At 53.7% G+C, this 19,992-nt stretch overlaps 2 protein-coding genes across 6 annotated transcripts in view; one reads left to right on the top strand and one right to left on the bottom strand.

Moving 5' to 3' along the window:
* Positions 1-5,446, bottom strand: part of CLCN6 (chloride voltage-gated channel 6) — a 31,296-nt gene extending 25,850 nt beyond the window's left edge. For both annotated transcript variants that reach the window (XR_006383116.1, XM_044237174.1), the window contains exons 1-2: positions 5,177-5,446; positions 4,312-4,371 (exon numbers count right to left, since the gene is read on the bottom strand). Coding sequence is in view for 1 of the 2 variants with exons in the window: in XM_044237174.1 (XP_044093109.1) it covers positions 4,312-4,371; positions 5,177-5,263 (147 nt within the window). In the remaining variant the exon portion in view is untranslated. The remainder of the gene's footprint in view (positions 1-4,311; positions 4,372-5,176) is intronic.
* Positions 5,447-5,544: 98 nt separating this feature from the next.
* MTHFR (methylenetetrahydrofolate reductase) lies at positions 5,545-19,648 on the top strand. 4 transcript variants are annotated; one of them, XM_044237172.1, is made up of 12 exons: positions 5,545-5,636; positions 8,203-8,448; positions 10,202-10,440; positions 11,214-11,324; positions 13,799-13,992; positions 14,698-14,948; positions 15,242-15,376; positions 15,586-15,766; positions 16,009-16,191; positions 17,147-17,248; positions 18,154-18,273; positions 18,600-19,648. In XM_044237172.1, exons 2-12 carry the CDS (start codon positions 8,216-8,218, stop codon positions 18,813-18,815), a joined length of 1,965 nt encoding a protein of 654 aa, XP_044093107.1. In that variant the 5' UTR covers positions 5,545-5,636; positions 8,203-8,215; the 3' UTR covers positions 18,816-19,648. The 4 variants fall into 4 exon arrangements, with proteins under 4 accessions (XP_044093107.1, XP_044093105.1, XP_044093104.1 ...); XM_044237169.1 differs by lacking the exon at positions 5,545-5,636 and adding an exon at positions 7,814-7,929; XM_044237170.1 differs by lacking the exon at positions 8,203-8,448 and having other exon boundaries at positions 5,583-5,636.
* The last annotated feature ends 344 nt before the right edge of the window (positions 19,649-19,992 follow it).

Genomic DNA, 19,992 nt, shown 5'->3' with positions numbered 1-19,992 from the left:
GGGAAACAGGCTCCCTGCTGAGCAGAGAGCCCGATGCGGGATTCGATCCCAGGACCCTGAGATCATGACCCGAGCCGAAGGCAGCGGCTTAACCCACTGAGCCACCCAGGCTCTCTTCACAGAACACAGATATTCTGCAAAAAAAATCTGCCTGTGTGCCAGAGACATCTTGAGAAACAATTCAAAGGAACTAATTTTATTTTTTCTATGTTTTCTAAGAGAAGCAGCCGTCTGGCAACAAAGGAAAATGGTCTGCTGTGTTCTCTCCTTCCTAAACCTGTTGCTACCAACACATCAGCTGCTGAACAAACGAGACATTGTGGCCACACTCTGAGCATGACTTAGCAGTCAGCCGAACACAGGTGTGACATGTGACAATCTGTTCCATCTACATTTATTCCCAAAGTCCAAATCCCTTTTTAAAAAAGGGGCATAAGGGGCGCCTGGGTGGCTCAGTGGGTTAAGCCGCTGCCTTCGGCTCAGGTCATGATCCCAGGGTCCTGGGATCGAGTCCCGCATCGGGCTCTCTGCTCAGCAGGGAGCCTGCTTCCTCCTCTCTCTCTCTCTGCCTGCCTCTCTGCCTACTTGTGATCTCTCTCTGTCAAATAAATAAATAAAATCTTTAAAAAAAAAAAAGGGGCATAAGCAGGCGGCTTATGAAATCAATGATACCCAAACACAGGAGACTATATATTAATAAGGTTAATTATGAAAGATCCAAAGAGACAAATGTGGAAAATACGCAAAAATTATTAAGTAAAAGAATGGGATGCCTAACACCAGAACATCAATCTCTTCTTTTTTTAAAAATTGAATTTGACAATTTGTAAATATGTACCAAGGGACTATAGGACCTGTTCTTAAAATGAGATATTGTTTCATTCTCCTTTGTGATGACTAACTCCCTTCTATTTCTGTTGTATTCTGCTCTTTGTGTGTGTGTCGGGGGGCGCAGGGGGGAACAACTTTAAAAAAAAAAATTTGTATAGGTGTTCTGCAGGGCTGCCCAAGGTAATGAGGTTATAAATAGCATGTGGTCAAAGGGGTAAGCAGGACTGAAAGGCAACCCAAGTTCAACCAGGAAGGTCACCTCAGTGCTTACACAAGCAGCACCCACAATGGGCCTTGAGCTAGGGGAGCTGTGTGGCCCAGAGGGAGAGGTCCTTTATTCTAAGTCCTCTGCTCTGAGGGATGCCTTTTTCTAATTCAAAAGAGCAACACGGGATGTGACCTGCGTGAAAACACCACTATTAACAGCCACCCCACAGATAGAGGGTTATTGCTAATCAGACCACCTAGTATGAGAATGGATGTCAAACCAGAAATTCTAACGTCACTCCATTAGGTGCAGTGAACTCTTAGTGAGGCAGGAAGGAGAAAGAGCACATTTTAGAGAGATTTTCAACAGAAGGGTTTTCTAGTTGATCCCTAGTCAAACCTGAGCAGACTTTTCAGAGTAAGTGTCTAGCTAAATTTGCTCTGATACAAAGTAAATGTTCTGAAGAAGCTCTTACTTGAAGATAGTTCACTGAGAAATATTAATGACTCACATGAAACATTAACCCATAAAATTTACATAAACATGCGTATCAGGTGAACGTAAATGCATTACAAATACAAGTGCACTTTAGTAAAAGGAGAGATGAAGCCTTGGGGACAGCAGGGTGAATGGAGCAGAGAAGCCATGGTGAGCTCCAGGGAGTAGAGGAAGGTTACCACAAAGTTCTTGTCACGCTCACACAGTCAGGGTGACATCACTGGGTTCAGTGAGGGAGTGTAAGGTAATAGCACAATATGGGGCTTCTTCTAGTAATTCTTGCAAACCTCTCAGCTATGTGCAAGGAGACTAATATTTTAGAAATATTGGAAAATACATCAGTAGATATCATGCTTTTTGATTCTGATTCATTAAAAGCATTCCCATCAGTGTAGCGTATTTAACTATACCATGGTAGAGCAATTGGCAAATTCCAGAGTCCTAAAAATTATTCTGTCAAGTAAACTGCAAGGGGAAAAAAGATGAAGGAGGAATCTTCTTCAAAGATGAAGGGGGGCGCCTGGTGGGCTCGGTGGGTAGAGCTTGCAACTCCTGAACTTGGGGTTCTGAGTTTGAGCCCCATGTAGAGGGTCGAGATTACTTAAAAAAAAAAAAAAGTTTAAGGAAAATTTAAAACATAATCAAACAAATGCACTGTGAGGACCTTATTGGGAACTAGAGCCAAAGAGTAATAATAAATAATAATTAATAATAATTTTAAAATTACAGAACATTAAAAATTATACGACATTTATAAGACAACTGGAAAATCTGAACACTGGATATTTAATATCAATGCATTACTGTTAATTTCTTAGGTATGAAAATGGTACTGTGGTGTGCTAAAAAAAAATCCTTGTTCTCTAGAGATGCAAGTTGAATTATTTATGGGTGAAATGATGTGATGAGTAGAATTTTCTTCAAAATAATATGGGAAGGATGGGAGCCAGAAGAAACAAGGTTGGGCATGAGCTGAATGAATGTTGAAACTGATGAGTATAGGGGGTTTCAATATACTATTCTATCCATTCTTCTTTATGTTTGAAATTCTCCATGATGAAAGTTTTTTCAAAATTCCATGTTATACTAATAAATCCTAACAGTTCCACAAAATTCTACAGCAAAAGATAAAATATTAAAAAAGAAAATTAGTCTGAGTATGTTATTGCCCTAAAATATTGAATTTTTAAAGTCTGTCTCATAGACTTTTTTTAAGGTTTTATTTATTTATTTGAGAGAGACACAGCATGAGCATGAGCAGGGGAAAGGAGGCAGAGGGAGAGGGAGAAGCAGGCTTCCTGCTAAGCAAGGAACCCCATATGGGACTCAATCCCAGCACCCTGGGATCATGACTTGAGCTTAAGTGACTGAGCCACCCAGGCACCCCTCTACGTGACACTTTCAAGAAAGCACTAAACATAGAAGATTAATCATACTTCTTGGAATTGCTCAAAGAAGCAATTAAAGGGACGCCTGGGTGGCTCAGTTGGTTGGACGACTGCCTTCGGCTCAGGGCGTGATCCTGGAGTCCCGGGATCGAGTCCCACATCAGGCTCCCAGCTCCATGGGGAGTCTGCTTCGCTCTCTGACCTTCTCCTCGCTCATGCTCTCTCTCATTGTCTCTCTCTCTCAAATAAATAAATAAAATCTTTGAAAAAAAAAAAAAGAAGCAATTAAAGATGAAGAAGAAAAGAATAGTCAAGACTAGTTCACCATATAGAAAAATCAGATTAAATAAATTGTGGCATAATAAAAAAGTATTCCTCAATTTTTAAAAAACTGTGGTAATGTATTAGCAATAGAAAGATTGTTTTCAAGTTGAGGAGAAAACATGTTAATATACGTAGCAGAATCTCACTTCTGTTATTTAAAAAAAAACAGGAATGTAAGCATGGAAAAGGGTATTCAGTAAAGTTCATAGTTATCTTTTAGTGGGTGGGGTAATGGGTTTTTCTCTAAATTCTTTTTGTAATGGCTTAACAATTCTCTATCAGAACCATGGCCTGTTTTTGTTATTTCAAAAGTCACAGAAACATTATCAGAAACTGATTAAATGATAAAAAAGCAAACTGGTTTGGTTTTGCTCCATCAGTGCCGGCCTTACTAAACACACACACTCTTAGAATCCCATTCTTGAACTGGAACTACAATCCAGAGCACTTCAGAGAGGGACACCTGGGTAGCTCAGCTGGTTAAGCATCTGCCTTCTGCTCTGGTCATGATCCCGTGATCGAGTCCCACATCCGGCACCTTGCTCAGCAGAGGAGCCTACTTCTCCCTCTGCCTGTTCTGCCTGCAGTTCTCATGCTTCTGCTTTCTCTCTGTCTGACAAATAAATAAAATAAAATCTTTAAAAAAAGAGAGCACTTCAGAGAGAAGCTGTTTGGGCAGGAAAACAGTCATTTGGAAAGTTCTCTAAGAAGAGAAGGAAGATCTCCTGTCCCACAGCTGTTATGATGAGCACGCACCATCAGCTGCTTTTACTCTCAGTCTCTAATTGTAAAAGTAAACAGTTTAAGGGCAAACATGCTCTATCGAGGTTAAGGTGCCACAGATCTATGAATGCATAGAGACACATCAGACCCTGTTTTGGGGTTACGGTGAGAAAGGGCTTGTCAAACAGTCCCTTTCAGAGAGGGAAATTACCTCTTACCCATTCACTCCCTGGGCGAGATCGTCAAAGACCATCCCTCCTTACAATCCTAATGCTTCTGTCTGAAGTGACCAGCTCCCTCACTGCTTTTCTTACCCCAGGCAGCAACTAAGAATCTCACCTCATAGTCTTTCCTTGGCAGGATCTCATCATCCTCCTCCTGAGTTTCTCCAAGAATGGTCTAGAAAATAAATCCACAGGATGGCTAAATGGTTAAATATCAAATGATTAAAAGTAGAAAAAGACATAAATATTTGCTAAAATTTGATTGCTTATTTCCAAACCATCTAGAACTATTATCAAATGGGAACAAGATCTAAAAAACCCCCCCCAAAACCCAAAAAACACTTTTGGGATGGGAGTCATGTCGGCGGCTATAGTCTTCCAGGTGAGCTCTTCGTTTCTACTGATAGGTTCTCTAAATAACCACTCTTGTCTTCAGAACCCGTCAAAGATCTCCCATGCCAGATAAAGGAGAAAAAAATTCAGGATCCATCGGACAATGTACTGAATCTGAAAACAGAAGGGACCTGTCAACTCTGGGACACAGCAACTCAAGTTCTCCCAGGGTGCTTTGCAGAGGGAAGCTGGGTTACCAATGACCCAGAAAAGGTGAGGGATACAGTCAGAAAGGGCTGGAGAAACTAAGCCAGCCGCTGGATAAGCACCGAGTCCGGTGAAGGGGCTCATTCTGACAACGCTCGCTTCATTCAAAACTCCTTTCACAGGGAAATAAAAGAAAACGTGGATGGGATTAACCGGAGCGGGCCTGGATTCTCCCGCAGATACCAGGGAGGGGTTATGAGGAAGACCCGAGACTTGGGCACGGGAAGGGATGCAGATGCTTCGAGAGCCGAGGATGCGGTGCCCGGGCCCCGCCCGCTGCCACCTGAGGCCCCAGCTCGGCCCGGCCCCACCCCCGGCAACGCCTCTCGCCGTCCCTTGGCAACCGCCCCCTCCCCAGCTGGGCTCCGCCCGTTCCTTACCAGCTCCTCCGGGGTGCGGGTCTCACGCTCACCGCAGCAGCAGCACCACCTGCAGCAGCAGCACAGGGACCCCCTGCACCCCGCCATCTCCCTCCTTTACTGCCACTCTGGAACCCTCCGCCAACCCCCTCCCACCCAGAATCCACGCTTCACGTGACTGGCCCCCGACAGTGTCACGTGGTCCTCTCGAGCCTGGGACCGAGACAGGGAGTGGCTGCAGACGGGTGGGGCGAGGGCTCGCGTCACATGACGGTGGAAGACCCTCTTCCCTTGGGCGCGGCCATGTTGGGGACGGACTTCCGGTCGCTCGCAAGGATGGTTTCCGCCCTCTGGTCCCGCCTCCCTCGGCAACCTGACACCCGCTCCGCGCCCCGCCCCCCCCAACCAAGCCGGACGCTCCCACACACTGGTCAAGCAGCTGCTTCGGGTGCGCGCGTTCTGAGTCACCCGCGACGGGAGGGTGAGTGGAGGCGAGGCGTGGGGTCACTAGGGAGGAATATCCGGGAAGTGAGGCCCACCCACCCGGGGGCGGGGAGCGAGGGGGCCGGCCCGCCCCTCTAGGCGGTGGGCTTCTGCCGCTCTGCGCGACCCCTCAGTTGGGGGGCTGGTGTAACCGCCAATGGCTGAGACCCCCAGGGACTTGCAGCTGTGAACGGAAAATTCGCCTTCGGTCCCCGTGGACGGAGGAGACCCCGGGGAGGAGGCGGCCCTGAGACGGGGGTGGTGACTCAGCCCCCCGGGACTGGGTCTGGGCCCGCGTCCCCGCCCCCACCTTGACCCAGTGACCGGGTGACTCGTGGTCTTCCAGCAGGGTGCCGGAGGCGTCTTTCCGGCTCCGGTCTTTTAAACTTGCCTCCCAGCTGAGCACCTGTAGGCCGCTGGTACCGCAGTGTCCGGCGCCCACTGTGTCGGGCTGCCCCAGGTGTGAGTTTCGTGTTCGCGCACTGCACGGTGCTCGGCACAGATTAAACAAGTGGTCAGTAAATGCAGAGGGTTATTTTGAGAACAGAGTGACAGCGCTTGACCCATTGGCGCTCACTGAGTGCTGGCTGTGATGACTGTGCTGGGCATGGGGGATGCCACAGGCAGGATACCGCGCCCTGTAATCCACAATTACAACCCTATGGCCCCGTGGGAGTCCAGCTTTCAGATGGGTAAGAAGTGATGTGAGGAAGGAGGCTGAAGAAGGCACGTGCCTGGCACTTACTAGGAAGGCAATAAGTCTGTATTAAATCAATGAAAGGGCAGGTAGTTCTGTTTCCTCCCCCTCTCTTGGTTTTGTTCCAGCAGACAATTAATGAGCCACTGTCTTGAGTTGAGGAGAAAAGCCAGCTAGGCTGATCTTGATTTTTCTCCCTTTCCTTACTCCTGTTGGCCGTCCCTGCTGAGAAGCTGGAGTTTTAGATCAGGATAAAAAATGGGCGTCCCTAGGAAGAAAAATCGTTGCTACAAGTGTTTTTACTCTGGTCTTGACTTTGGGTGTACAAACTGGTGTTTTGTGCCCCTGTGTGTGTTGCAGGGGACAGGAGCAGTAGAGTTCATCCATTTCTCAGGAGTCTAGGACCCCCACGTTAAAAAGCCCAGCTCAGGGGCGCCTGGGTGGCTCAGTGGGTTAAGCCACTGCCTTCGGCTCAGGTCATGATCTCAGGGTTCTGGGATCGAGCCCCGCATCGGGCTCTCTGCTTGGCAGGGAACCTGCTTCCCCACCCCACCCCCACCCCCGCCTGCCTCTCTGCCTACTTGTAATCTGTCAAATAAATAAATAAAGTCTTAAAAAAACGAACAAACAAACAAACCCTGGCTGAGCAGTGACTATCCCTTGAAAGGAATGAACTTGGCCTGGTTGTTCCTCTGATGCCCCGTGTCACCACACAGAGGATTTTCACTGCTAAAAGTGCGTGTCTGCCCACGGCTGTTCAAGAATTCTGTTCTTTCTTGTTTTTAAGTATTTGTTTCATTTTCCCCACTAAACTGGCCAGTGATGCCGTGCCTTCTGCTGGCCTGCCTGTGGTTGCCATGGCTTAGGGCTTCGTATGTGGTGATTGTGCAGTCACTGTAATTAACCAGCTTGCGTGGTGTGTGTACGGAGAACAGCCTGGAAGGCAGGCATGGATGCAAAAGCTTTTTTTCTGAGTAGGACACAAATTCATGCCCTTAATTAAATTTGGGTCCGGTTACTTGTGGAACCCAGCTGGTGTCAAGGTCTAACCCATGACAATTCGTGCCACTTTTTGGAGTAGCACGAACTTAGGAGAAGTTTGGCTCCTTTGTCCTGCCCACACTCCTTCCATCCCGTGTGCAGACAGACTGTTCCAAGTAACAGGAGATGTTCCCGACAGGGCCAGACTGAGCTCTGCCTTCTTTGGAGAGGAATCCGGTGACCCTGAACGTCAGTTGGCCCCCTATCTACCAAGCCCTGCAGTCTCCAGTCAACATCCCCCTCCTTCCATCTGGCTTCTGCAACTAGAGCCTCAGCCCTCCCTCCCGCCTGAAAGCCTTGCCCCCGCCCCCTTGCGCAGGGCCCCAGCTAGTCTGGCTCTGGGCTCTTCCCCTGTCATTGCTCCCTCCGCCCAGAGGAACACACTCGCTGGGGAAGTTTCCTTTTGTTTCTTCCCCACCCACTCTGGGTCCCAGCTGGCGGAGATGGACCATCCAACACCCAAGGTTCTCCCTTCCAGATCCCGCGGCCCCTCCCTAGGACCGTGGACTTTGGAGGCTGGCAGGGTGAGGTTCTCAGTGCCACCCTCCATCAGGTAGCTGTCACCGAGGATCCATGGGCGGAAGGAGCATGTTTCTGTGCCGGGTGGGGGCTGGTTTATGTGGAGCCAGGCGGCTGTGGAGGGCAAAGCGTCGAGGGAGGCAGCATAGACAGTCACAGCTGTAGTATGTGGAGCCACTGGGTGGGGGCATTGTCACCCTTACCCTCCTTGGCCTTCTTCCTGCTGGAAACGCTACATCTCACTTGACCCTACTGCTCCGGGACTTGGCTGCCTGCCCTCTGACGCTCCCGCCTCCACTCCTTGCAGTCGGAACCTGGCCATGGTGAACAAACCCAGAGGGGATGGCGGCCCCCCTCCCCGCTCAGAGGGCAGCAGCAGTGGCAGTGAGAGCTCTAAGGAGAGTTCGAGATGTTCCACACCTGGGCTGGACCCGGAGCGCCACGACAGACTCAGGGAGAAGATGAGACGGAGGATGGAATCTGGGGACAAGTGGTTCTCCCTAGAATTCTTCCCTCCTCGGACAGCCGAGGGGGCTGTCAATCTCATCTCAAGGTGAGCTAATGTAGTTGGGGAGGTGGGGTCAGAATGAGGGGCCCCCCCGGCGGAGGCAAAGCCACAGCCCTGCTGCAGGGAGGGTCACACTCTGACCCGGCAGGAAAAGGCAGCCAGCAGGGGTGGAAAAGAGCAGGGTAGACCCAGGAGCTGCCGCTTCTCAGCTGTCCACAGAAGTCCCTTGGGTTGTTTTTAAAGATTTTATTTGGGAGAGAGAGAGAGAGCATGCTTGTGAGCAGGAGGCAGGAAGAGGGATATGGAGGCAGGAAGTGGGAGGCAGGGAAAGGGACAGGGAGGCAGGGAGAGGGAGAAGCAGACTTTATCTGGGGTTTGACCCCAGGACGCCAGAATAATGACCTGAACCAGAGGCAGACGCTTCCACCCTCTGAATCAGCCAGGTGCCCTGCATCTGGAATTTTTAAGACACATTCTTCAACGAGTTAAAAATGTTGATTTTCTCGGACTGCGTTCTTTGGTGGAACTTGGGACTGACGCATGAATACAGTTTAGGAAGTCATAAAGCAGTGGCTTAGAGAACATTTTCAGTAAATTAGGAATTTGACTTAAATACCTTTCACAATTTAGAAGTGCCAAACGAATTACATTAGCACCTTATGATTTGTGGTTCCTTTTTTTTAAGTTTATGCATTGTACCACTTGCATTTTTCATGTGTCACTCTGGAAGTTTTGAAGTTCAAAGACACGAGAGGTTTTTTTGTTTTTTTTTAAATAAGATTTTATTTGATGGGGGGGAGCATAAGCAAGGGGAGCAGCAGAGGGAAAGGGAGAAGCAGGCTCCCCATTGAGCAAGGAGCCCGATGTGGGGCTTTAATCTCAGGACCCTGGGATCAGTGACCTGACCCAAAGGCAGACACCCAGCCCACTGAGCAACCCAGGCAACGCAGGCGCCCATGTTATAGCTGGTCAGTCAGGCGTGTGTGCACATCTGTGGCTCTTGAGTCTCGTTCAGGAACCGTGGCCGTGTTCTAGAAGCCTGCTGGCTGCTGCACCACAAGGAGGCGGGCAGGGGGTGGAGTGTAGCATGAAAGAAACTTGTGTCTGCTCACCCTCTTTTTTCCTCTTCCTAGAGTGAGCCTCTGCTTGCCACTCAGAGAGTTCCCCATACCTTTGACCAGCAAAATGTCTGAACTCACCCAAGATAATACAAGTGCAAGCACTTTGAAAGGCTGCAGGCTGCCCGCTCACAAAAGGGTTGCCTTGTTGATACCAGTTATCTCTGCAATCATCCTCATTGGGGCGCCTGGGGGGCTCAGTCCATTAAGCATCTGACAGCCCAGGCCCTGATCTCAGGTCGCACTCAGTGGGGAGTCTGCTTCTCCCTCTTCCTCTGCCCCTCTACCCCCCTTCATTTTCTCTTTCTCAAATAAAATCGCTAAAAAAAAAAAAAAAAAAAATCATCGTTGTAACAGGAGTTCCCATTGACTGAGTGTTCAGTGTGTACCAAGCACTGTTGGCACTCCAGGGGCTGTGGAGCCATCTATGGTAATATTGTCACAGTGTTATTATTATGAAGTGCTGTTCTCTGGCACATTTTTGAAATGGGGAAACGGAGGCCCAGTCAGATTAATTTTCCCAAGTTCACACAGCTACTAAGTAGCAGCGCCCAGATAGGAGTGTGGGTCATCGGGTTATGACTTGCCTGTGATGTCTCCCTCCCTCCCAGAGCCCATGGGAAGGTGGTGAAGGGCCGTGTGCTCTCAGGAGCCCCTCTTCAGAAAGAAATTACCTACAGGTTTGATCGGATGGGGGCAGGTGGTCCCCTCTTCATAGATGTGACCTGGCATCCAGCAGGGGACCCCGGCTCAGACAAGGAGACGTCCTCCATGATGATTGCCAGCACCGCCGTGAACTACTGTGGCCTGGAGACCATCCTGCACATGACCTGTTGCTGTCAGAGCCAGGGACAGATCACAGACTACCTGCACAAGGCCAAGCGGCTGGGCCTGAAGAACATCTTGGCGTTGCGGGGAGGTGTGAAGCCAGCCCTCTGCTCACTGGGATCTTGCTTCCTGGAAGGCCTCTTCTGTCCCTGGAACGGCTTTTTACTTTTCTCTGGGGCCCCCACTGAGCAGCTCAGCGTCCTCTCCCATTCCGTGGTGTCCGCCGGCCTTGTGGGTAGTGAGCACGGTCGGGCCGTGCAGATGGACCCACTTCTGGACTCTTGGCCTTGGCATCGGAGCTCAGTCAGGACTGCGGCCTTGCCTGATAGCCCACTGCCCTGGCTACACAGCTCCAGCGATCAGAGAGTGCAGTTCTGGCACTGATCCCCGGAGGGGGAGGGGGACAGTTCCTCATACCTCTGGCACCTGTTGTCATCATGCACCTGAGTGTGGGAAGAGGGACCTGGGTGGGGCGGTGCTCCCCACTAGGACTTACCTGGGAACTCCTCTGGGAGGCAAGAGCTCCAAGAGGGTGGGAGGGGGAACAGTGGGGTTGGGGGAGGTGCCTGAGCACACCCAGATCTGGGGAGGGAGGGGGTGCCACATACTCCAGGCTAACTGCAGAGCCGCGGCTGTCCCCTGCTTGGCGCTGCCAGCACATTGCCTGCGGAGTCAGTGCTCGGTGAGCACTTGCCGGGATGGCTGCATCTTCCAGGCCGCCACTTGCCAGTTGCTGTGCTGGGAAAATCAAGGCTCGAACTCAGAGAAGCCGGTGGCCCCTGAGGTGGGGTAGGGAGAAGGATCATAAAGGCCATCTGGATCGTGGGTGAGACCCAGTGACTGCGGCCTCTGCCCCCTTTGCAGACCCCGTGGGTGACCAGTGGGAAGAGGAGGAGGGAGGCTTCAGCTATGCCACGGACCTGGTGAGGCACATCCGGAGCGAGTTCGGGGACTACTTTGACATCTGTGTGGCAGGTGAGTGGCTGGGCCTTCCCAGCATGGGAGGACAGGGAAGGGAAGGCGTGACATAACCAGAGAGGCACAGAAGGCCGGCCGGCATTCAGTTCAGGACCCAGTGACCCAGGCTGTCGTGGGCCTGCACCTGTGCCGGGGGAAGGAGGCTCAAGAGCTGTGTCACACTGTCCTCGCTCTCATTCTGTCATCCACCATCTGCCAGGCTGCCACCGGGCCCTTAAGTTTTTAATCCCTTTGCCTTTTTATGCTCTTAGCTTGCTTCCCAGCCCTATTCTTTAAACAAAAAAAGGGATGTTAAGACGGCGGCGGGGGGTGGAGGGGTTGGGGGGGTTAGGGGGCCAGGGAATTTCGGAACCCTTGTCAGGAAACGCTATGTGACCTCACAAGGCTCTGGACCAGGAAGCAGTGAGAAACCAAGGCCTCCCTCGTTCGGTCTGGAGCCTCAGAGTCCCCCATCTCTGCCTCCCACTGTGCACGTGCTCCATGCTTCCAGGAGCTCTGAGTGTAGGCTCTTGCACACACGTGACCTGCCACCAGCTCCCGAGCACACACAGTCGCTTCCAGCCAATAGTCCTGCCAGACTGACGGGTCTCAGAGTCCGCTCCAGACTTTCAGGAGAGGGCACTGGGCCGGCGCAGCTCCTGTTCCAGGGGCTACAGCCAAGAGGCAGGGCTCACCTGCTCAAGATGGATGCGGTGGCCTTCCCTCTTAGCCCCACTCGCTGGGATTGGGACTTGGCTCCTCAAGCCAGGGCTTGGGTACGGTGAGGCAGTGTGTGCCGGGTCGCAAGAAGTCCAGGGATTACCTTGAATGTCATCCCGACGTGACCATTTTTTCCTCAAAACTTTCTTGGAGAAATCATACCATTTTTATTTTTTACATGAAAACCAACATGGCTACGTTCTGAAGTAGCACAGAATAGGGATGTGAATTTAAGAAACTAATCCACGTGGCCTCAAAGAAGCTGTTGCTGGTGGCTTTGAATTTAGTCCTAGGCCCCCGTGTGCACATCCGCTCTTCACAGTCAATGGGGCGTTTAGGTGAGTCTGGGAGGCCCCAATGAGGAGTTAGGAGCGAAGTGAGCGTTTCCACCTGCTCAAGCATTCCCTGCTGACACGGGCCGCCACCCTCCCAGTACATCGGGGAGCACGCACATATGCAGTAGGTGCTGGGTGGCCGTGCGCGGGGAAGGGCCGGGCTGTGAGCTTGCAGGTGTGGGCCTGGGGCTCTGCCTGTGGTAAAGCAGACGAGCGGGATGATCCGGGTCAAGACTCCACGCTGGCTGTGACCGGAAATACAGTAAACGGGCAAAATCTAAATGTAAGCAAATGCTACGTGTGTTTGATGGTAATTGAGGATTTAGAGCTATAGTTTGAGCTTTTAAAAACTCCTTGTTTTTGAAATCGCTGCTGGAAAAATAGCCTTATTGAAAGTGAAAAATGGTGGCTCAGTCCTCCCACCCCTTCGCCTCCTTATATCCATTTTTTGATGACTTGGGGTTTCTGCAGAACAGAAAGGCCTTATCACAGCAAAGCAGCTTGGCTGCCCAGCAGCCCGGCTCAGGGTCCTGCCCAGGGCTTGGGCTCAGGAAGCCAGCACTCCCCTGTAGCTTCCTGCAGGCCTCCAGTTGTCCTTTGCAAATACCGACATGGCTGCTTGTGAGTTCAGTTGCTCAGGAAAGGAAGCAAACACAGGGGTCACGGAGCTGGTAAGGAGCCCAGGTGACAGGGGGTCCTGCCTCCAGGCAGTTCTGGAATCCCGCCCTTGGCATCCTTGGCACGCGTCTCCAGAACCTCATTACTTGTTGGTGGGGCTGCTCCTTCCAGGATCAGGCAGCTCTCTGGGACCGATCCTGGCTCTGGGATCAGAAGCCACACAGACTCGGACTAATAAGAAACTTGAAGGTGAATCCCTGTTCCCCTGCGACAGGCCTCTGGGCTTTTGGAAGTAGTTCCGGGGTTCTCTCCATTCTCCCCTTCAGATGGAATGTGCCTACCTTCTTCGCTTCTTCCCTGGGCAACGTGGTTTCTAATGTCTACTCTCTTGGACCCCTGAGTAATCTTCGTGTTAAAACAAAAGCATGGTTTTGAATCCAGTGCCCAGACTCCAGCCTAGGACCCCAGATGCTGCCAGACCCGTGCTAAAAGTGACATTTTCCCTTTTCTGTGGCCCCAGCATGCCAGCCGGATTTGCTTGGCGCTTGCCATGGACCTGAGGCAGGACAGTACAGGGAGTGGGTGCCATCCCTCCCCCCAACTCTTGGGCAGGTCGCCCTAGGCCACCTCTCACCAAGGGTCATGGCTAGAGTGAGAAGCACAGCCGCTCACCACCTTGGCCTGTCTGCTGCGGTGTTGCAGGGGTCAAGAACCTCTGAGGCAGAGGGCTCTCTGCTCCCAGCTTTCCGGTCTCTTCCTCACTCATTCTGAGCATGTATGTGGGAGCCAGCCTCTCCCTACTGTCATCCCTGTCGGCAGGTTACCCCAAAGGCCACCCCGACGCAGGGAGCTTTGAGGCCGACCTGAAGCACTTGAAGGAGAAGGTGTCTGCAGGAGCCGACTTCATCATCACCCAGCTTTTCTTTGAGGCTGACACATTCTTCCACTTTGTTAAGGCTTGCAGCGAGATAGGCATTACCTGCCCCATCCTCCCCGGCATCTTTCCTATTCAGGTGAGGGTCCCAGGAGGTTCTGTGGCCTCTCTCCATCCCTCTCCCAGCACAGGCCAGAGCCCTGGCATGAAATCCAGTGCCTGATGCTCAGGAGCTCTCCCTTCAGATGGGTGCAACATGCCTCCCCACGATGGTCCCCTTTGAGCCACTCCCCCTGCCCCCAAAACAGCACCAGTGTCTGTTCGAGGGACCTGCTGACCAGTGTCCCTAAAAGGGATTATATCTTTCATTATAAATCTTGGTAAAAAATCAGTGTTTCCCCAAACTTGACTGTCATCAAAATCATTTGAAAAACTTGTTTTGAAAGGTAGATTTCCAGATCTCCTGTCTGGAGGTTCTGATTTAATAGGTCTGAGGTGGGGCCTGAGAACTTGCATGTTACTTGTTAAATTTTACAGGTGGTGCTGATGATCAGTGCAGCTTGGGAGCCACTGGCCTTGATGCGCACCAAGTTATCATTTAACACACCTAGGGGCAGAAGGGCTAGCTCAGCCCAAGGGCGGGAATGCTGTAGGCAGCTGCTACACTGAGTGGAAGAAGCTGGACAAGGCGGGGGTACTCCTACAACCTGGACTGGCTTTCTGAGTCACTCTGTGTGACAATACAGCTGGCCGGGAGGTGTGGTGGGATGGAAAGGGTGGTAAGTATTTCGGGGGAGAGACGGGCTGGGAGACGGCACCCCATAGCCCTTTGTGTCTCGTACAGGGCTACCATTCCCTTCGGCAGCTTGTGAAACTGTCCAAGCTGGAGGTACCGCAGCAGATCAAGGACGTGATTGAGCCGATCAAAGACAATGACGATGCCATCCGAAACTATGGCATTGAGCAGGCTGTGAGCCTGTGCCAGGAGCTTCTGGCCAGTGGCTTGGTGCCAGGCCTCCATTTTTATACCCTCAACCGCGAGATGGCCACCACAGAGGTGCTGAAGCGTCTGGGCATGTGGATTGAGGATCCCAGGTGACGCCACTGGCCCCGAATTTGGGCCTGGGAGGCACAGAGGAAAGTCAGATGGGCAGACAAGGCAGAGAGAGGTCACAGAATGAGCAGGCCCTAGCAGTGCTGGCTACCGTGGCGATGCAGAGGGGTGTCTGCCATGGCTAGCCGAACACTTAGGCTTCTGTCTTAGTAGGAACTCCATGCATAGTCAGATCAGAGAACTCCGGCTGATTGCTGTCCCCACTCTCCCCAGCCCTGCCTTTCCTGCTTCCTCTAGCCTGTCCCTTACTCATCCTGTCTCCATCCTCACCCAGGCGTCCCCTACCCTGGGCTGTCAGTGCCCACCCAAAGCGCCGGGAGGAAGATGTCCGTCCCATCTTCTGGGCCTCCAGACCAAAGAGTTACATCTACCGCACACAAGAGTGGGATGAGTTCCCCAACGGCCGCTGGTGAGCACCCGCAGGCAACCCATTGCCAGTGCATCCTGTTTCTTGGGAGGGAGGCAGAGGGAGTTTGCCTGCTTATTGGCGTGCTGTTTGGGGAGTGGTGTGGGACAGGATTCATAGGAATGCCCCTTGGGCAAGTGGGCACAGCTGTCCCTCTGTCAGGAGCCCCAGGTCAGGAGTATGCCTTGCCCTCTGGGCACCTTCTCTGCCAGGGGCAATTCCTCCTCGCCAGCTTTTGGGGAGCTGAAGGACTACTACCTCTTCTACCTGAAGAGTAAATCCCCGAGGGAAGAGCTGTTGAAGATGTGGGGGGAGGAGCTGACCAGCGAAGAAAGCGTCTTTGAGGTCTTTGCACACTACCTCTCGGGAGAGCCCAACCAACATGGCTATAAGGTGAGTGATGCCGGGGTGGGTTCCTGGTTAACCCCCTTCCCTGTCTCCCCCTGCCTGTCCCCACCCAAGCCTCCCATCTCTGTCTGAATGGGGCACCTCCGCCAAGAGGAGGGTGAGCTGGGAAGTCCCCACCTGGGACACCTAGAAGGGCTGACCGACGCACAGGTGGAATCTGCGAGAGGAAGGGCGCCCAGGGTGCCCGGTGTGATCGCCGTCCCAGCCTGGCTCACCCTCTGCCCCAGGTGACTTGCCTTCCTTGGAATGATGAGCCCTTGGCGGCCGAGACCAGCCTGATGAAGGAGGAGCTGCTGCGTGTGAACCGGCAGGGGATCCTCACCATCAACTCGCAGCCCAACATCAACGGGAAGCCGTCCTCCGACCCCGTCGTGGGCTGGGGCCCCAGTGGGGGCTATGTCTTCCAGAAGGTGTGGCAGGGACACACAGGGCTGGCCCACCTTGGCCGGCCCCTGGGGGTTCCCTGGAGATGGGGACAGAGAAGTTCCCCTCCCTCCCTGGGGTCTCTTTATTCTGGGGGGGCAGAGGACGGTGTGGACAGGAGTTCCCGTGTTTAGTCAGACCTGGGGATGCAGGTCACTTGACTGCCATGCGCTTTAGCTGTCTCTTCTGTAAAAGGCAGAGAGAGCCTGTCATGCTCTGGGGCCGAAATGAGCAAAGCACGTGCTTGGCACGTGGGAAGAACGACGGACGCATTCATGAATGGAACTGCTACTGGTGTCCCGAGTTGACACCTTTCTCCTAGGGCGCCTGGAGTTAAAACGCTATTCTGGAACTGTAGCCGTGGGCGCTGCAGTTGGAAAGAGCTGGGTTTTCAGTCCCTGCCCCGCTGTCTCCCTTAAGTGCAGCCCCACGGCTCAGCCTCTCCTGACTAAGTTTCCTCATCTGTGGGATGGGGGTAGCCATGCTCCCCCTGCAGGCCACGAACCCGGCCTCATCCCGGACAGGCCCTCGGTGCTGGAGAAGCTCTGGGTCACTGTTAGCCTCTAGTGAATGGGGCAGCTGGGATGTGTTGGGGACCCTCCTGTGTCTCAGCTTACCAAACGGGCCTCCCGTCCGGCTTCTGAAGCGGCTTCTCCGTGGGGCCTTCCCTGGCTGGGAGAAGGGAGGCAGCTGCCCCTCAGACCTGTCTAGACAGAGAAAGCCCACATGCATGCTCCCCTGCTTGCATTTGCCCGTTCTCAGTTGTGATTCGGTCCACGTGGCCGTGCTAGCCCCAGGGCCTCAAGTCCTGCCACATGTGTCTGCGAGGGCGCCTCCCCGGGGTGTTGGGGGGTCCAGTGTCCAGTTGTGGTGCACACAGAGCAGGGGTATGCAAGGACTGGGTTTGATATGTTGGGCTCCGCCCCCGCCACCCGCCCATAGGCCTACTTGGAGTTCTTCACTTCCCGTGAGACGGTGGGGGCGCTTCTGCAGGTGCTGAAGAAGTACGAGCTCCGGGTTAATTACCACATCGTGGACGTCAAGGTAGGCCAGCCCCGGGCTTTAGCCAGTGTTCAGCAGGCCCCACGTCCAGGGGCTGAGGGCACCATGTTTACTCCATCCGTCTGCAAGCGCTGAGCACCTAGCCCTGGCCAGGCGTGGTGGGAACATATGCCCCGAGCCAGGCCCTTGCTCTCAGCCCAGAGGGCCCCCAGTATAGGGAGGGGGCCCAGTCCATGGGCAATTACAAGTCGGGTTGCACTTTTAATAGTAAGGTTCAGTATGGGATGCTGGGGACCCAGGGAAGGGACATCTAATCTGGGACGTCAGGGAGGGCTTGGAGGGGTCCCCTGTGGTTGGAATCTTTGAGGACAAGGAGCAGGCATCATGGGGAGTGGGCGGAGGGCTGCGAAGGTGTTGTCTGCGGGCCTGTGGGGACAGTGCTGGGTGGGTTCAGAGTAAGGCTAAGAGAACTGACTGTGCTGCTGGGACTTGGGGTTTCCCCCAAAGGCCAGAGGGAGCCTTTCCCAGCAGCAATGACTTGGCTCCCCATTTTGTCATAGTCAGGTCACGGTGGACGGGGTGTGGATAACAGGACCAGGGAAGACTAGAATCACAGCGGCCCTTGTGTCAAGCCGAGTAGCAAGGGGCAGCCTGGCTGGGCAGACACACAGCAACAGATCCACAGACCCGTAAAGGGAACCAACAGGAGCCAGCAGGACGTCCGGATGAGGGGGTGTGGAACTAGGAGCACAGGGAGGAGGAAGGAGGTGCCCCGCCCTCCCCTTTCCCGGAGCTTCAGGGCTGGGAGGGGCAGGTGGAGGGGAAGGAGCAAAGCCTCCTCCACCACCACCACCCACCCCTGCGAGTTCCCAGGCAAGAAGATGACTGCAGTGTCTACGCTGTCGCTGTCGAGGTCTGACCACCCTCCCACCCCCGTCTGCCCTCAGGGTGAAAACATCACCAATGCCCCGGAGCTGCAGCCCAACGCGGTCACTTGGGGCATCTTCCCTGGGCGGGAGATCATCCAGCCTACGGTGGTGGATCCTGTCAGCTTCATGTTCTGGAAGGTAAGGGGGCCAGGAGTGGGCGTGCCCCACACACCCAGCAAACCTTAAGCGGGAGGTGTCATTGGGGCCGCGTTGCCAGGGCAGGTGGACTCCCCTTCCTGGCTGGGTCCTGACCCTGACTCAGGGTGTTGGGTTTCTGGGCTGGAGGTGACTTTGGCCGGGAGCCTTTGTTCCATTCCTGGAAGTGTCTTGTGGAGCTGCTTAGAGGCCCTTGGGGGGAGGAGCGAGGAATGTGGAGCCCTGACCCGAGGGCAGCTCTGTTCACCTTGCCTGCCTGTGTGTGCACACGTCTGTGCGTCTGTGTGTGCGCATGCGTGTGGCTGCAGGATGAAGCCTTCGCCCTGTGGATCGAGCAGTGGGGCAAGTTGTACGAGGAGGAGTCGCCGTCCCGCATGATCATCCAGTACATCCACGACAACTACTTCCTGGTCAACCTGGTGGACAACGAGTTTCCGCTGGACAACTGCCTGTGGCAGGTGGTGGAAGACACATTTGAACTTCTCAACAGGCCTGAGCCAGAGCAAGATGCACAGGCTCTGTGATCCCGTACCCTCGTGGCCTTAGCCTGAGGCCCCTGCCGTCCTGCCTTCCTCCTCCCCAGGCCTGGTTCTCCCGGGGACCCCTCTTCTCCAGCATATCTCCCCCAGCCTCGGCCTCCACTCCTCACGTGATGATGGCAGCTAGACTGGTGTGAGGCTTCCCGGCTCTGGCCGGACCGGAGTCAGCCCCACGGGGGAGCTTGGTGTTCCTCGCTCAGCCTAGAGTGCGTGCACCCTGAGGAGGGCACCCTGTCCTGCTGAGGACTGTGGTGCGCAGAACAACATCCTGCCTGAGAAGAGAGGGCAGTTGTTGCTGACCCAGCCCTTGGACCAGGGCAGCCGCTAGGAGCGGCCTGGGGCTGCCAGTGACCTTGCACTAGGGACCTGCAGGGCAGCAAAGTGAACCATGGGTGGCAGGCATTTGCGGCGCTGCGGAGCGCCCAGCGGAGGTGGTGGCTGCTGGCATGTCCGCTTGTGGCTGGAGGGGCAGACCCAGCCCTGCCCACCCGCTTGGAGCGCCACCCGCCAGGCTTCTAGACAGGCCTTGGCCTGAAGCCTGATAACGCCAGCATTTCTTGGCGCCCGACCCCCACCCCCGCTGCCTGTCTGCCGGAGAGCCAGCTAGGGCTTTCACTTTTCTCCTGTGCTGCTTTTCAGAAGAACTATTTCTGTATTCTGGGGTTCAAGAGGGAAGGTGCCTTGTCGAGGTTAAAGGCATCTCAACCCTTCTACTTGGTAGAGCCCTCGACCTGCCCTTTATCCCTTCTGGCCACGGAGGGAATACCCTGTCTGTTAGTGTCAAGGGCAAAGATAAGGCTCAACAGAGCGGGACTGACTTCTTCCTGGCTTATTTTTTTAGATGGGACTTCTTACTGCCAGCTGCTTCTGACCCTCTGCGCCGCCTGCTCCCGAAGCTGTCTGCCTGGCACGGCTCCCCAGGAGTCAGTCCTCGAGCCCCACTGCCCAGGGACAGTGACTGCTAGATGTGTAGAAGCTGTTCCCTGTCCTGGTCCCAGTCCCTGCCTGCTGGTCTTCACTGACTCAGCAGGGGGTGGGGGGGTAGGTGTCCAAAGAACAGCCTGATGGCAGAAGAGGCAGCCGGGGTCACGGGTGTACCCTCTTCACTTCTGTCCCAGGGTGGCTGGCTGAGGCAGAGGGGCAGCTCTTAGGGGACACTGAG

Source organism: Neovison vison, chromosome 2 (genome assembly GCF_020171115.1).
Source record: "Neovison vison isolate M4711 chromosome 2, ASM_NN_V1, whole genome shotgun sequence".
Taxonomy (NCBI): Eukaryota; Metazoa; Chordata; class Mammalia; order Carnivora; family Mustelidae; genus Neogale; species Neogale vison.
The sequence above is the reverse complement of the archived record's forward strand: the minus strand, read 5'-3'. Positions and strand labels throughout refer to the sequence as shown.